Raw genomic sequence first — 17,358 nt, forward strand, 5'->3', positions numbered from 1 at the left:
CTTTCCACTTATGACTAGATCGCCTCTCCCCTTGTGAATTCTAGAACAAGCTGGTCCAAATAGCAGTCATTTAATATGTCTATAAATTTTATTCTACATCCCTTCCTGAGATGACATGTACCCAGTCAATAGGATAGTTGAAATCCCCCATTATTACTGCGTTTTCTGCCTTTGTAGCCTCTCTAATCTCTCTGAGCATTTCACAATCACTGTCACCATCCTGGTCAGTAGTATATTCATACTGCTATATTCTTGTTGTTCAAGCATGGAATTACTATCCAGAGTTTCTGTGGTACAGTTTGATTCATTTAAGATTTTTATTTTATTTAGCTCTATGCTTTTTTTGATATATAACGCTATTCTTCCACCAGCATGATTTACTCTGTCATTCCTATATGTTTTGTACCTTGGTATTACCATGTCCCATTGATTACCTTCATTCCACCAAGTTTCTGTGATGCCTGTTATATCAATATCCCCATTTAATGTCAGGCACTGTAGTTCACCCATCTTAGTATGAAGACTTCTAGCATTTGTGTGTAAGCACAATGTGTTATTTAAATGAGACCTTTTTTATGTTTGTTCATCACTAGCTGCTACCTGTACTTCTGCCATTAATTTTTAGTTCTGGGATCAGTTATTGTTTATCTATTAGGACAAAGTCTCAAAAAATTCCTCTGCATTGGCTGCAACGCTTCGTTAGGAAATTGTCAGCTATAATGTTTAGAAATTCTAAGGGTGTTTTAGTATTGGCAGCATGAGACCTCCTGCATATGTCACTCAGATTGAAGTCCCCCAGGATGATGCAGCTGTTTTTCCTAGAAATTATAGATAGGTGTGTAAGGAGAAAGCCATCCTGTTCCCTAGTGTGATTTGGTGGTCTGTAGCAGACACCAACCAATACCCCATCTTGTGTTTTGTCTGTTAGGACATTGATTTGTAAGCATTCAAGATAATTTTCTTCCAAGTTATCAGTGACTCAGAAAGAGGTAATGCCATTTTGGACATAGTGCCACTCCCGCTCTCCTTTTGCCTACTCAATCCTTCTTAAATAGGTTATAGCTATTAATTTTAACATTCCAGTTGTGCAAATCGTCCCATCAGGTTTCAGTAGGAACAGCTAGACTGAATTTATGCTCATAAACGAGCAATTCCAGTTCCTATTTTTTGTTACCCAGGCTCTTAGCATCTGTGTAAACAAATTCAATAATTTCTTCTCTTCGTGTCTTTTGGATCCTTTATGAATATTGTTCTTAACATCTTGCTTTCATGCTAAGTGAGTGCTCCTATCTTCCCTCTTTTTACCCTCCCCTTTTGCTATTAAACTAGTGCCAATATATTCCCTGCCATTTCCTATACATGCACCAGAGGGGATAGACGGGGTGTAACACTAAATTTCATAGCAACATGCAACAGAACACCCCCTGCTCTGACTCCTCCATACTCACCGTGGTTTGAGATAGAGAATGGTGCTGTAGCGAGGCACTCCAGAGCCACAGTGCCAATAAAGCATTTCTTATTAAAAGTTTTTATGGGAATGACATAAGGCAGTTTTGAGACTTGACTTTTTTCTTTTCCATTGTGACTATAAATCTAATGGTGTATCTGTCTGGTTTTATCAGCAGCTTCTGGTGTGGTGGCCTTGAGGGGTCCCCCCCACTAGACATCTGACCCTGATCAGGAGGAGAAGGAAGAGGACTAAGGAGTATAGGTTATGGAAGATCCATCCTCCTGGCCACAGTTGCGTTGGACCATGATCAAAGGGGTTGGCAGTGCCCTTCAGAATGTGAACAAGGAGAAACACAGACTGATAATGGAGAGAGTGGTTGCTGCAGAAGAAGCAAAAGAACCAAGAGGTGCATCAGGAAACATACCAGGACGTAATGGGGTTGCTCAGGCAACAAACATAAATGTTGCAGAGCATGGTTGACCTACAGGCCTAGAGATCCCAGACCCAGCCTTTGCAGTCTTTGGAGAACTGCATGGTCCCTGCCCCCTACAACTCCCAACATACCACATGGCACCACAGTGTACATCCTTACACCTACCACTCCAACCAGGGTACAACAAAGCTACACGTACACCGGCCTGAGAAAACTAGTAGTCACAACGGACTACATTGAACTACTGTTTACATACATGGACATAAATGCCTATTGTTTACTTCCATTTTCATTTGGGTTTGTAAACTGTGTTTCCCTCTCTTAACAGTGCTGGTTAAAAAAAAAAAAAATTAGCCTTGAATGTCTTTGTTTTCACTTTAATTTGGTTAACTGCTATTTTCCACACAGTTTTTGGAAAGTCTCAGTATCTTTATTAATTCACACCGGGTGCTGCGGAACACATAAGGGGGGGCAAAGATGCAATGTACAGCAAGCATTCCAGAATTCATAGCGGCAGGCTTGGACCAAACCAATATATCACACGACAGACGCTATTGCATGAAAGCTGTGCTATGGCTGCCTCTTGACATGCTCTCTTAAAGCCTCCCTCAACTACACAGCACTGGTGGCAGCCTCTTTCCCTTCACCTCACCGATATTCCGTAGGTCAGAACATGCAGCTATATCCATTGGGGTGTTTTTCTTGCTGAGATCCAATCTGCATCCCTTCCATCTACCAAAAGCACATTCAACAGTCACGTGGGCACCGGGTGAGCCAGTAGTTGAATCTTTCCTTGGTGCTGTCGAGGTCAGTGCACAGCTTCGTGAGCCGGGGAGTAAGTGGTAGGTGGGCTCACTCTTGGCATTTCAATATTTCCAATGGTTATCTGCCAGTCGGGGAAGAATGTCCCTGCTTGCAGCTCTCTGAATAGTTCTTAAAAAAGTGTATGTCCTGCACCTTCCCTGACCAGCCCACATTGTTATCTGTGAAATGTCCCTGATGATCATGAGCGCTTTTATGATGATGGAAAAGTAGCCTTTTCTGTAATAAGGTGGGCTGGTGCCGAAATAGTGATATGCCTGCTACTTATCGCCCTATCGTAGTTTGGGAACCCCATTGCTGCAAATCCATCTGTGATGTCCTGCACATTGCCGAGGGTCACAGTCTGATATAGCAGGAGACGTTTCATGGCTCTACAAACTTTCATCACTATGGCCCAAACTCTGGGTTTTCCAGCTCCAAAATGATTTCCCACTGACCCATAGCAATTCAGTGTTGCAAACTTCCAGAGTGCAAGTGCCACGCTCTTCTCCACTGTCAATGCAGCTCTCGTCCTGGCGTCCCTGTGCTGAAGGGCCAAGGTGAACTCGGCACACAGATCCAAGAATGTGGCCTTTCGCATCCAAAAGTTCTGCAGCCAGTTCTCATCATCCTAAATGTGCATTACGACGATGCATTCCCAACAGTCGGGACTCGATCTCTACCGCATGGAGCCGCTCCAAGAATGCCAGCAGCAACCTGGAATGTTTTTCCACTGTGCCCATTAGCTTCTAGTTATTGTGTTCGAACATCTCCACATTGTTCTCATCTCAGTCCTAATTGTAGCAGTACTTCCTCAAGCTCTGCACATACTGGACAGTGGTGCTTCCTAGATGTATTTGCAACACACATGAGAACTATGATGAGCTCTGCAGGCTCCATGCTTCTGTCAGTGATGGTGGAGACCAAAAAGTGCTGCATGGGACTGTGGGAGTTTTGAAAAATGGTGCTAAAATTATTGTATGTGGCAAGTAGTATGGGATATAGAAACCAGCATGTTAGGAGCTTGACCCGTAGCTCCTGGAAATCCTTGGGCACTTTGCTACTATCCCACAAAGCTCTGTGAAAAGGTCCCAAAAGGCACTGCGCCACACAGCAGCATGGGGAACGCTGGGATATCTATCCAGTGCACCATACTTTGCATCGACACGAGCCCGCCTGATGAGTATGGGGAGCACTGACACAAGAAGCCAAGTATGCATACGCCTGAGCGATATACAGACTTCAGTGGCTGTATCCCAACATAACTTGCATTGACTGAACTTTGTAGTGTAGACATGGCCCAGCAATTGTGCTTACATACCGAGGTTCTGCCCCTTCTGTTCTGGCCACTTTGCACTAGTCAGGTGGTTTAAAGTAGTGGCTCTAAGTGACAAGCTGATGATTTCCCTGGTGTAGGGAAGTTCTCAGGTGGTGTATAGTGGTGTAGCTGGATCCTACATCATCTGCCCCTGTACATCCTGACATAGAGGCTGGGAGTGGGTGAGATGTAGTGTCTGCTTAATTCACTACTAGGATATAGTGTCATAGCGACCATAACCAGTTGTCATAAGTTACAGCAGCCCCTAAGCTGCTCCAACATATGCCAGTGGGCAGGGCAGGGACAATTACACCAGGAAAATCAGGGAGGCATAACTTGTTCCCGACAGCTGCTCCCATCCCCACATTTCTCTCACCAAGCCTATCCTGGAACAAGTGAAAATTTGGCCACAGCACTTCAACATTAGACCATTTTTTTTTCCTTAACAAAAATTTCTCTTTCCACTTATCTGACTCTCCTGTTTTCCCTCCCCCGAAAAAACCTAATTTAAGGTCATATTCTAATACTCGACTCAAATATTTTTGGACAGTAATTCAAATAGATTATCTCCTACTTTGTGATGGACTGTTTTGCCCTCCCTCATGTACAACGTTGCACAATAATACAATGATGAGGAGTGTCCATTTTCCTCTGAAGCACTAAATATTGGACACTGCTGGAGTCCATTTGGCAAACCAGTAATCTGATCAAGAATGGCAAATTCTGTGTTCCCATGTAGAACATCTTTGATTTAAAGTACTGAAAAATTACTGTCAAATGGCACTGTGGAGTTCCAAGTTTGTATTTGTGACTTTAGAATCAGTTGTGCTCAACTTGCAGTAAATTGATTGATTTCTCTAGACTTTCAAACTCAGCTTGGGCTCTGAAAGTCGAAGTAGATTCTCTCCATCACATACACCATCGCCAACAATAAAGAGCCTGCAGGCCAAATTAGCCCTTTAGGGTGAATGTCTTCACTGGAGTTGGAGGTGTGATTGCAGCATGTGTAGACATGCCTGAGCTAGCTTTGATTTAGCTAGCTCACGTGCTGACTGCAACATGAGCTAGCTGCCAGAGACCATTCCCAGGCTCACTGGGGGGCTCGTACTTGGGCAGCTAGCCCATTTTGCCATGGCTTCACTGCAGTTGGTACCTGGACTAGCTACTAGCTATGTCTACACATGCTGCAGATAGACCTCCGACTGTGGTGTAGACATACCCTTGGTTACACCTGTGCAACCACACTTCCGTTAGTGGGTTTGCACAGATGTAATTGTTCAGAACAAAGTACTTCGTAAATTATTCTGTTGAGAATGAACAAGAAGGAATAGAATCCACCTTGCTTTCTTATCAGTGTTGGCTCTACAGGGATAAGAAAAGCAGTACAACTTATTTTAGTCCCTTAAGTCAGTAGATGAAATTCTGCATATGCAAATGGAGCAGACCTCCTGAGTAAAAAGGTGACATTTTACATAGTTGCTTTTCTGAGCAGAACTGTGCTCATCAAACTTTTTTTTAAAACATCCCAATGTACCTGTCCCCAAATACTTGTCAAGCTCCTGATCTGGCTAATCTGAATTCTGTTTATGCTGAGCCTTTTTACTGTCTTAATTTTAAAATCCACTACTTGCCTGTCTGGGGATAATTAAAAACAAAATGCCTCTATTTTACACCAGTGCAGAATACAGCCTGCTGTTAACTATTGAACCCACAGAGTCTTGTTGCAGAGTTTTATATGAGGATTACATTGGTCTATCAGTCGTTGGTGGGAAATCACCCAGCTTTTGACTTAAAAGCAACATTTTGACACATTATGTGTCTTTTTTTTAATAGAATATGCTTCTGTTGGCTCATTGTATGATTACATTAATAGCAACAGAAGTGAAGACATGGATATGGATCATATCATGACCTGGGCAACTGACATAGCTAAAGGTAAGAGGCTGATTTTTAACAATAACTCCCTCCCGTTGACCATTTCTTTTTATTTTTTGGCTCTAAATCCCAGCAGAATATTTTTTATAGGTGACTGTGTATAGGCATATATTGCATAGATATGTCAATATCTAGGTTTAGGGCTTGCCTACATAGGGATAGTCAAGAAAGTTAAGATGAAATAAAGTGGCCGCAGTGCACTTTAGCTTAAGCAAAACTAAGATCTTCCCTACGCTGAGAAGTTAATTTTGTTTTAAGGTGGGTGGAGCGTGAATTTTAAGTGGAATAGCTATTCCTGATTAAATTCCTGTGTGGATGCTTTCCAATAAGAGTGCCTTATTCCAAATTTGCTTAATCCACTTCCAAAGGGAGTTAGTCAGGAATGGCTATTCCAGAATACCTTCCCATGTAGACAAGCCCTTAGTTAAAGCAAACTGAGACCACTTTACTTCTAAATGAGAGCATCTAACAGAGGTTTTATGCACTTTAAATAATGTGCTCTAACTTCGCACCTTCAGTTAATTTGTCTTAACTTGCTTTAGTGTCTAGACAAGCCCTTAGACTATTCAATGGAACAGTTTAATTAGAAACGATCCAAGTAATTTAAGACAGGTGGATGCTATTCTGTATGTATTGTACCACACATAAAAATTTTAAAACACACTTCAAAATTTCCCAAGCAATTTAAGTAATTTTTAAAAAAACAATCAGTGTTAGCAAACAGGTTTTAGTTCCTTTTTATTTTTAAATACACATTCAAAGACTAGCTAATGCTTTACAGCCCTGATCCTGTATTCAGATTGGTCAGCACTGATCCCTTTGCACATGTGGGGTCCCGTAGAAGTCATTGTGGTCTTCAGGAGTCCATGCTAGAAGATCTCAGTGCCCCAGAGCCTAAATGGCTAAACCACAGTTTATTTTTATCTATTTTTAAAAGGTTTATAAGTGCAAGCCTTTTTGGAGTTTTATCTCAACATACCCAAGTTACTTGCTAAATAATTTCATCTGAATAATGAAGGCTAGTGGTTACATTTTATATCCTCCAAGCACTAGAAGAAGGTACAGCAGATAAGGCATTGGGCTTGTCATTGTGATTAACTCTATGCAATTATAGTTTAAATCCCAACAATGAGTGTGATGCTTAGACACAAGAGCAAGTTGCAGAATACCTCCAACTGTTGGGACGCAGATCATATTTCTGGTTGATAAGACACTGTCTCTCTCTGAAATCCAAGCATCAGCGTACCTAAGACTCACCCAGCTCTGCCTGCATTAGATATATACAGATCTTTAAAATAGGAAATGAAAGAATAGAAATAAGAGCATAAAAATTATGCACTGGGTGGGTGATATCTCCATCCTTTTATGTTCATGTACATGGCACTGTATTACATGTATACTTTTTACATACTTAGGGCTCTCTACATGCAAATAATCACATAGGCAAGCAGCGTTCCTCTTCTAATGTACTATAGATCATCATTAACACAAGCATTGACTATCAGTGGCCTTGCTAAACCAGCATAATCTTAAAACTTTCCCTCATTTTTCTATAGGAATGCACTATTTGCATATGGAGGCTCCAGTGAAAGTAATTCACAGAGATCTAAAGTCTAGAAATGGTAAAGTAACCTTGCACTTAAGTTATTCTATATTTCTACTTTCAGTTAATGTGACAGTTTAACTTTAACCTTCGAGAGATACAGGGCTAAATCTTCAGCTGTAGCTGAGATATGCAGCTGAGGCAGAGAAAAGGCAGTACTAAGCCATCTTTGTGTTCCCTGCCCTGAATCCTGGGGATATCTGGGCACTATTCCAGTCCCTGGCATAATTCAGAGCAGTCTGTAGTGCTGCTTTAAATTATGCCTTGCTTCTCATGGTCTGTTCCAGCAGCCAAGGTTTGACAAAGTACTTTCCCTTTTTCCTGGAAATGTCCTGTATGCTGAGGCCCAGGAAGAGATGGTGGAGAACTGCTATGAACAGTGCAAAACAGCCAAAAGGGACTTGAGAATCAGACCCAGTATCTTCTCTGAGAATGTTGTGGTTCTTTCAGCATTGATTGAACTTTTGCAGATGATAGTACTTCTGAAGAATGTAAACTGGCTGTGGGATTTGAATGAAACTGTTCTACTTGGTTAGTTCCAGGTCAGTTATGAAACATGCTGAAAAGTGACTTTAAGTGAAATATTTACTACTAGTAAGTGGCTTACAAATTATTCTGAGTCACCAAATGCTGTATAAGAATGTCATCCATGGAGAAATGGCTGGATGTAGTTTCATTCTTAAGTATCTTTTTAAGAAAATATTTATTTTCTTTTATAAACTTTGATTAATCATTGATGCTATTATTACTAACGTAAATCTCTGAGAGGGATCATTGTGAGCCTTCATTACTGTAATGGGAAATATTGGACAGTTCTTTCTGTATTTGTAGTTAGTTAGAAATCTCTCTCTTTTGAATTGGAAAGATTGTTTAAGGGTGAGCAAGGCTCACATCAGTTTTTGAGGTAAGCTTATTTTTTTCTGCTGAATATCCCCACTAACTAGGGCTTAAAAGGCATTCAGAGCATATGTTTCAATTTACCCATCTGAAAATTTTATTTAGTTTCCATGAAAATTTACTGGAGGTGTGCCAGAATGTACCATTTTAGGTACAAGTTTCCACGGTATGGCCAGTTTCCATGGTATGCATCCGATGAAGTGAGCTGTAGCTCACGAAAGCTCATGCTCATATAAATTGGTTAGTCTCTAAGGTGCCACAAGTACTCCTCACCTTTTAATAAATGCCTTTTTAGTATCGGTATTCATTGGTTTATTACTATTGCCATGAGAATTAATCTTCATCAAGTCCTAATTTGGATGTAAGACCAAAATAAGCATAGAAAACTTCTGGATTTCAAAGATGTGGGCTCTTGCTTTGCCCCAGGGATTTATCTGTAATCCTCAAAATATCAAATTTTGTTTAAAATACAAAGTGGAGGGGCACTAGTGGCAGTGAAATAATGGAGAATTCAAAGAAAAATGCTAGTGAAGACAATGTCATAATGCTGTTCTCTGACACAGTTATAGGGATTCTGTTTTCCTGTCCACATGAGCCAAAAATAATAAATAAAAATTAGAAGACAGATGCTCCAAGCTGTGACAGAAAATCATGCTAGTGGTGGATGGCTGCTCTTGTAGAGTGGACACACCCTTATTGGTTTGCAGCAAGGTCTTGTTTTATCTTTTGTTCCACATGGGAAGGAACTGCAACAAAACCTGGGACCTGGAATTCCTATTTTCCCCATCTCCCAAGAGGTACGGGTAATGACAACTTCTCTTTTCCTCCCTCGCCAGACAGAGGAGAAGAGGGAGGTGATAGAGTACTTAACATCCATCTTTTATGTGCATTCCAAGAGGGATTGATACAGCAGAACTCACGTAAAGGTGATAGACAACAGAAAAACCCTGAGATTGCACTGTTTTTTTCCGCTTCTTCATCATGATGAATCCCTGGAAACAAATTTAGTAAAAAATAAATCCCAAACTACCTTTTTTCTCCTGCTTATATTTTACATCAGATATTCAATTCACATCTTGTCTGCCCTGATTTTATCTCAGATGACTAGAGAACTAGTGAAATGTCATGGTAGGCAAGAGAGTGAAGGTTGAGATGTGAACTGAGAGAGAGTGTTTTTTTTTTTTGGTCAAACTCCTTGATTTTTCTGTTTTTGTTTTCAACTATTCAACTTTTCAATTGCTAATTAACTTAGGGGATACTGGACATCTTTGTTAAAGGTTAAATACCCCTGCCCCTTCAGTTAAGGTGTTAGAGCTTACACTGAACAGGAGATCTTTCCCAAGAGGTCTTTCAGCAAAACCAGTAAAGACTGGACTTTACATTCCTGATATTCTAAAGTAAATCAAACAGAACAATAATTTTGACTAGGTGTGTGAAGGAAACCTTTAGGTGGCAAATTGTCTGGTGTTTTACATTATGCAGGAGGGTATGAGTCCAATTTTTTAAGCATCTTTATCAGCTTACTATTCGAGTGGAAAGAAACTTCACTCTAAGTAAAGTGACACTTCAGTGTAAGAGGATTGAAAGTCCATTAAAACAAATCTGGAATTTCACTCCACTTTCTCTGTAAGTGGAATTTGACTCTAACTGCATTGCCTACAAGCGGGTTCCACTGTGTTTGCTAATGCGCTGTAAAAGTTAGGGTAAAGGTGATTGTGGAAAGGGTATCTGCTGAAAAGTGTCACTGTGAAATTGAAAAATAATTCAAACATCACACTGAATTTTCTCTGACTTATTTGCAGCTAATGTCAATAAATGGATACATACAGTGGGTGAAATTGTACCCACAATTACAACTGTGCAAGGTGTTTGAGGAAATGTGTAAGGGAGGATTGAATTATAATTAAGGAGTTAATTGTAGCCTGTTTCTTAGCAAATTAAATTTTCATTTATTAGTAAACTATTAATAGACCTTTTTTGTAATTTTTTTTCTAATGCAGTTTTAGAATTTATTCGTAGACTTTCAGGTATCTGACAAATGTTCTTCGAACACCTCCCAAGAAATCAAAAGAATTGTGTGTGCCAGTGTATTCAAGTCCTGGATCAATGTGGGATCATTTTTCTTTATAAAATGTCAACTGGGTTTTCCATTAAGATGTTAATAACAAGATACATTGTTCTTCTTTGAAACGTAATTCACTTACATTTTGTTTCTTGATTTTTCCAGTTGTTATAGCTGCTGATGGAGTATTAAAGGTAGGAATATTTTAATTATTTGGAAGGTTTTGCAGCTGCTTTGCCTGATATCTTTGAAGTCAAATGAATGAGAAGTTGGCATTTATTGTTTGTTTGTTTTTGCCAGATCTGTGATTTTGGTGCCTCAAGGTTTCACCACCATACGACACACATGTCCTTGGTGGGTACCTTCCCTTGGATGGCTCCAGAAGTTATCCAGAGTCTCCCAGTGTCTGAAACATGTGACACATATTCATACGGTGTGGTGAGTTGCTTTCATTTCTTTCTCTGTATTAATGGGGCACTGGCATAACTGATTTAGTAGAATGTAAAATGTGAAAACAATGTTCCTAAATAAGGGCATTAGAGAAAGTTCACAAAATTTCATTTCAAAATAGATTCATGTATTTTATAATTACAAGCTGAAAACTGTTAGTATGAGCAATGTCTTGCATACTTAGTAAGATAAGTATTTGATTAGATTGTGCTGCGTTGCTAATCTGTGAAATGCAAACTGTATTTAAAATACTTTACCTATGTCAGGAGGCAGGAAAGAGCTAGTTTACAGTTTGTAACTGTGTTGTGTTTGCAAAGGAATGGATATTAGTCTTTCGGGAGCAACAGGTTCTATTTTAGTAAGTTTATTAGAGAGGGTTGCCTAGAGTATTTCCATACTTGTATGTCATGGAGTTGGTTTAAGAAAGGTGGTATTATGCCACTCTACCACTCAGATTGCTGTAATAGCCTGCTACAATCAGCTGATAACTGTTCTCAAAGGTAGAGAGGCACTGTATAGAAAGGTTGGTAAAAGTTTTGTGGGTTCTGCCACTTATTTAAAGGGGGGGAAATGAACCTGTTTGTAAGCAAATAAATGTTGTGAGTGAAGTTTGAGAATTTTGGAATTCTTTAACTCTGTTCCTACTCTGCATCCTTGCAATCAATCCTGTATTACTCCATAATTGAAGCTGACAGACACTACAGCAGAGAGTAGGGGTGTGTGTGTGTGTGTTAAAGGAGAGGAGATGGCAGGAATTAACAACTCCCCTAGCCATTCATAATTTAAACTGAAGACCCAATGTAAGAGAAACAAAAAAGCTATGCTGGCAGATCCAAAACTATAGTCTGACTTAATTGAGCTAAGACACCTACAATACTAGGATGTAAGCTAGCAAATGTAAATGTTATGTACGCTGTTATTGAAAACGACAAAGTATTTCTTATTGAAGGGAAGCATTTCAGTTCCAAATAGGGGGGAAAAAAAAGAAGAGAGAAATTCCAAGCTAGTTCTAGAATTGTCTAGTTCAAAAGTTGTTACAGCTTAGTCAGTGTGAATTAGCTGTAAATAAAATTCTAGTGAGAGAATTTAAGGAATTCATAGATATTAAGGTCAGAAGGGACCATTATGATCATCTAGTCTGACCTCCTGCACAACGCAGGCCACAGAATCTCACCCATCCACTCCTGCGAAAAACCTCTCACCTATGTCTGAGCTATTGAAGTCCTCAAATCATGGTTTAAAGACTTCAAGGAGAATCCTCCAGCAAGTGACCCGTGCCCCATGCTACAGAGGAAGGCAAAAAATCTCCAGGGCCTCTTCCAATCTGCCCTGGAGGAAAATTCCTTCCCGACCCCAAATATGGCGATTAGCTAAATCCTGAGCATATGGGCAAGATTCACCAGCCAGATACCCAGGAAAGAATTCTCTGTAGTAACTCAGATCCCACCCCATCTAACATCCCATCACAGGCCATTGGGCCTATTTACCATGAATATTTAAAGATCAATCAATTGCCAAAATCATGTTATCCCATCATACCATCTCCTCCATAAACTTATGGAGTTTAATCTTAAAGCCAGATAGGTCTTGGAAGGCTATTCCAAAACTTCACTCCTCTGATGGTTAGAAACCTTCGTCTAATTTCAAGTCTAAACTTCCCAATGACCAGATTATATCCATTTTTTCTTGTGTCCACATTGGTACGGAACTTAAATAATTCCTCTCCCTCTCTGGTATTTATCCTCTGATATATTTATAGAGAGCAATCATATGTCCCTCAACCTTCTTTTAGTTAGACTAAACAAGCCAAGCTCCTTGAGTCTCCTTTCATAAAACAGGTTGTCCATTCCTCAGATCATCCTAGTAGCCCTTCTCTGTACCCGTTCCAGTTTGAATTCATCCTTCTTAAACATGGGAGACCAGAACTGCACACAGTATTCCAGGTAAGGTCTCAAAGTGCCTTGTATAACGGTACTAAAAACCTCCTTATCTCTACTGGAATGCCTGATGCATCCCAAGACCGCATTAGCTTTTTTCATGGCCACATCACATTGGCGGGTCATAGTCATCCCATGATCAACCAATACTCCAAGGTCCTTCTCCTCCTCCGTTACTTCTAATTGATGCGTCCCCAGTATATAACAAAAATTCTTGTTGTTAATCCCTAAATGCATAACCTTACACTTCTCACTATTAAATTTAATCCTATTACTATTACTCCAGTTTACAGAATTGTTTAATATATTATTATATTAGGTATAGCACAAACCGTAGGAGCATTTAGTTGGTAAAGTTAAAATTTATTTGTCCTGTGTATAAACAGTAAAGATAATTTGTTAATTCTGTGATTATAGGTAAAACTCAGAGAACTTACAGTATAGCCATATGCTAGCCAGTTCACTATTAGTGAAATATTTTAATACAATAACCTTCCCACAAAATGGTTTTGCATATATATACAGAGTTACATTGGCCTATGCCTTGTTGTCTTATAGCGATATTTCGGTGTGCATAATAATATGTGATCCATATGGCTGTTTTATCATTCATATGTATTTTGGAGACAAATATGTTCTCCTATGGACACGTCCAATGTTTTAGAATTTTTAAATACTGTCATGGGGTGCACCACTCACTGCTTGTCTGGCACCACCTCCTGGTCTCTCAAGGTCGATACCCCTTTCTGTGGTCGCATCCCGTCACATTGTCTCTGTCCCAGGAACTGCAGCATCCTCTTTGTGACTTAGTCCTCCAGCTAAGTCACTCAGCATTCCCCCTTTTGGGGTACAATCCTTCAATTCCCTGTCATTACCACAGTGACCCAGGCAGTCTTCCCATTCACTGCCCTACTGGTTTATACCATGCCCTCGGTGGCTGGTAGGGGAAGCCAGGTCCACCCTCTACTCCATGTTCCAGTCCAAGGACCCTCAACCCAGCAGTTCTGGGCTTTTCTCTCCCAGCTCTCGCTGCTCCTTCCCTGGACTGCTTCCTACAACTCCTTGTTCCCCTCCTTGTGCTGAGTGTACCAGGTCCAAACCCTCCACCCTCTTCTCAGGGAGTGACTGCCCTTTCCCTGCTCCATCTGTTGCCAGCTTTCTGGCTTTATAGGCCCCACCTGTTCCTGCACAGCTGAACCTAATTGCAATCAGCTCCCTAGCTCTTCCTCCAGGTGGGTGGAGTTAATAGGCCTATCTGGCCATCTTAACCCCTTCCAGTCCTGTGTGGGATGGATACCCCATCACAGACACCTATGACCTGATCCACCCTGATTATGTTCCAGTTTTCCACCCCTCTAGCACCATTGATTTCAATGTAGATATTCAGGTGTAAAAGCAGAGTAATGCAGTGGTGAATCAGACTCTTGCAAAATGCAGTGATCCAGATTCTCTGCTGGGAATTACTGACTTAGTAAAGAATTTCTCCTAGTATATCTTTGAAAGTTGGAATTCTCCTCAACTAAACTTTTAGACTAGTAGTGAATCTGCTTAAAGGCTAAGAATTAACACCTTTGAAAAAGTAGATCTCTTGCTCTTACAATGATTTGATATATAAAAACAAATTTTGAACAGTTCACTTTCAAAGTGTAACACTTGCCAGTGGCCTTTGTGCTAGACAGACAAATCTGCTTTTCTTCAGCTGAAATGCTGATAACAAAGAGCAGGATCCTTTTCAAATGTAAACTAATGAGACGCTAGGAAAGGTCATTCTATTTGCAGAATCTGTAGTCTTCCCTACATTTTTTTTTCCTGGAATGGGTTTACTTTCTATAAACTATTATGTGGCTGTGAATGTTGTTTGTTGTGTAAGAGAGCCTCTTCCCATCAAATGACCAGTAATTTCTGTCAGCACTTAGGCCTGAGTCTTTCCTCAGCTGAGGTGAACTTTCCTATTTGCAAATGGGTCATATTGCATTAGAAAGGATCTCTCAGATATTGCATTCCAGTGTTTAGAGTAATTTGTTCTGCTCTTCATGATTGGCTTAATGGCTTCCAAATTCTCCCTTTGAGATTTAGTAAATTATTTCATAAGGTTGACTAACAAATAAAACCAAATATTCCAGCTGATTTATCCAGACACAAACATAGGTCTTGGATTTTCTCTGAACCACCAAATCGATACTGCTCTAAACAACGGATGCTAAGTATCAGAATCTATCAGCCTAGATTTTCAGTCGCGTAGCTAAAGTTTCTTTCTAATGTCATTATGTGTTGTACAGACTATAATTCTTCACTTGTCTAGCTGCTTTGAAAATGCTTGTGGAATAATGATGTTCACTCTTTAAAACAGCCGTAGCTGTTTTGAAATTGTAAAGAAATACACTCAGAACATCAGTTATTTTATCCTAGCTCTGCAGAGTTCCATTTGGATATATTGTATATGTATTTAATTTTGGGGGGTTTATGCAGTGTCTTTCATAGCTGACATATTTTAGCACTTATTAAAACAATTAATTAAATACTGGTTGTGTAGAGGCTGTGACGTTAAATGCAGCAGCTGTTGGCAATTGCTCACACTTTGACCTGGGTGTGAGAACTTATTTATTTTACACTGGGGTTATCCCATACTCTTTTTGAAAAGAATTATGGGATCTTAACTTCTATTTGGATAGGTGCAGAGAGTTGCTGGACTAATCTCGTTGTCAGGTCTCATACAAAGACCATGACCTGTAGTAGCACAAGACCATCACCCCTCCTGCTGCACTTCTTCTAACCCTGGTTATGAGTCCAAGTCAATAAGAGAGCTGTGTAAAACTATCCGTGTTCTGTTTTCTACCTGTTGTTTTCACCAGAGAGTTGAATAAAGAATGAAAAATGGTGTGCTTAAATTACTAAATTGTGACTTCCCCTAGCCTGTTTTTCTGGCACTCGGAGTTTTTTACCAATTTCATTCTCATATGGGATTTATACTGATATCTTTCAGTCATACAGATGAAGTGGTAACAAGTGAATAACACAGACTCATTAACTAGTTTGCAGTGCAGGTCTATTTACCTGGACTCTGCACGCAGAGGGCCGAGCCAGCAGCGATGGCCAATGAGATCCGTAAGGCGCAGGCCACCCGGCCCGGCGGGGAAACCATCTTTGGGAAGATCATCCACAAGGAGATCCTGGCCAAAATCATCTTCGAGGATGAGGGAGTGCATTGCGTTCCATGACATTTCACCTCAAGCTCCAACACATTTCCTAGTGGTTCCTAAGAAGCCAATTGTCCAATTATCTGAAGCAGAAGATTCAGATGAATCTCTTCTTGGGCATTTAATGATTGTTGACAAGAAGTGTGCTGCTGAATTGGGCTTGACCAACGGATACCAAATGGTCATGAATGAAGGGCCAGATGGTGGGCAGTCTGTCTATCTTGTACATCTCCATGTTCTTGGTGGACGTCAGTTGGGCTGGCCTCCTGGCTAAGTTGCAGCAAGAATCACCATTCTGTGTGAAAATGATCCCTGCATAGATTTAATACATTGCCCAAGAATCCAACTACTGTTAACATGTTCAATTACCTTTTTCTGTAAAGGGCAGTAAAAGTTTTAGCATATTAAAAAGAAAAAACAAAAAAACCAAAAAAAACCCAGGAGATGTGTAGAACATGTAAGCATAGTCTCAGCCATAGAAGTTGTGAAACAGTTAGATCCTTACATATATTTTTTGTTATTTTTGTTAAACATCTTAAAATTATATATTTAATATGAAATAACGTTATAGTAACCACTTCAAAACCACCTTGAATCATTTTCATCTCATCCAGCTTAACTCAAGGCTAGTATTAAGTATCTTCGGACGGCAACATCTACAGCTCTCATCAGATGGAAGAACGGATCATTCGAAAATCTTCAGCAGATCTTAAAGAGGCTGAGGAAAAAGGATCTGAGAAGACCCCATTCTACCTTCAAAATCCCTTCTTTCGTTTCACCTTCTCTAAAAGCAGTATTCAAACAATTAAATTCAGGATTGATTGCTATGCTGAAACCCTCTACATGAACACAAACTTTTACAGGTAGTGTGGATTAAAAGGGATATCCTCATTTATTTGGTCTTCCATTATCCACATTCCAGACCTAGCCACTACTGACTAGTGTAGTGGTCTCTTCTAAGGATTGTCTGAATACAGTTATTCCTGATTAGCAATCACTGATAAACTCCTTGCGTGCACACCCTTATTCCAGAATAAGCTTAAAGGTAAACCAGAACAAGGCACTCTTATTCTGGAATAAGAGTGTCCATAAATGGAGTTAATCAAGTATAGTTAATCGGAGATAACTCCATGTATAGAAAGCCCTTCACAAAAAGAAAAGAGGAGAAAGTACATGACAATTTTGAAGTTGACATGCTAGAGTCAACATGAAATTTGTTGTGGGTCTGGTCTTTATGAGGACTCTTTTACAAAAAATCCCCTGTTGTTGCTACTG

General features: G+C 40.0%; 1 protein-coding gene and 1 pseudogene across 6 annotated transcripts in view; both read left to right on the top strand.

The window, feature by feature from the left end:
* Positions 1–17,358, top strand: part of MAP3K20 (mitogen-activated protein kinase kinase kinase 20) — a 126,169-nt gene that overhangs the window by 47,514 nt on the left and 61,297 nt on the right. For 3 of the 6 annotated variants that reach the window (XM_073305871.1, XM_073305873.1, XM_073305874.1), the window contains exons 2-6: positions 1,623–1,856; positions 5,836–5,937; positions 7,494–7,559; positions 10,665–10,693; positions 10,800–10,937. In XM_073305871.1, coding sequence (XP_073161972.1) covers positions 1,715–1,856; positions 5,836–5,937; positions 7,494–7,559; positions 10,665–10,693; positions 10,800–10,937 — 477 coding nt within the window. In that variant the 5' untranslated portion in view covers positions 1,623–1,714. The remainder of the gene's footprint in view (positions 1–1,622; positions 1,857–5,835; positions 5,938–7,493; positions 7,560–10,664; positions 10,694–10,799; positions 10,938–17,358) is intronic. The other 3 variants (XM_073305870.1, XM_073305876.1, XM_073305875.1) reach the window with 2 other exon arrangements.
* On the top strand, positions 15,976–16,475 carry LOC140895302 (adenosine 5'-monophosphoramidase HINT1 pseudogene; annotated as a pseudogene).

Source organism: Lepidochelys kempii, chromosome 11, assembly GCF_965140265.1.
Source record: "Lepidochelys kempii isolate rLepKem1 chromosome 11, rLepKem1.hap2, whole genome shotgun sequence".
Lineage (NCBI taxonomy): Eukaryota > Metazoa > Chordata > Testudines > Cheloniidae > Lepidochelys > Lepidochelys kempii.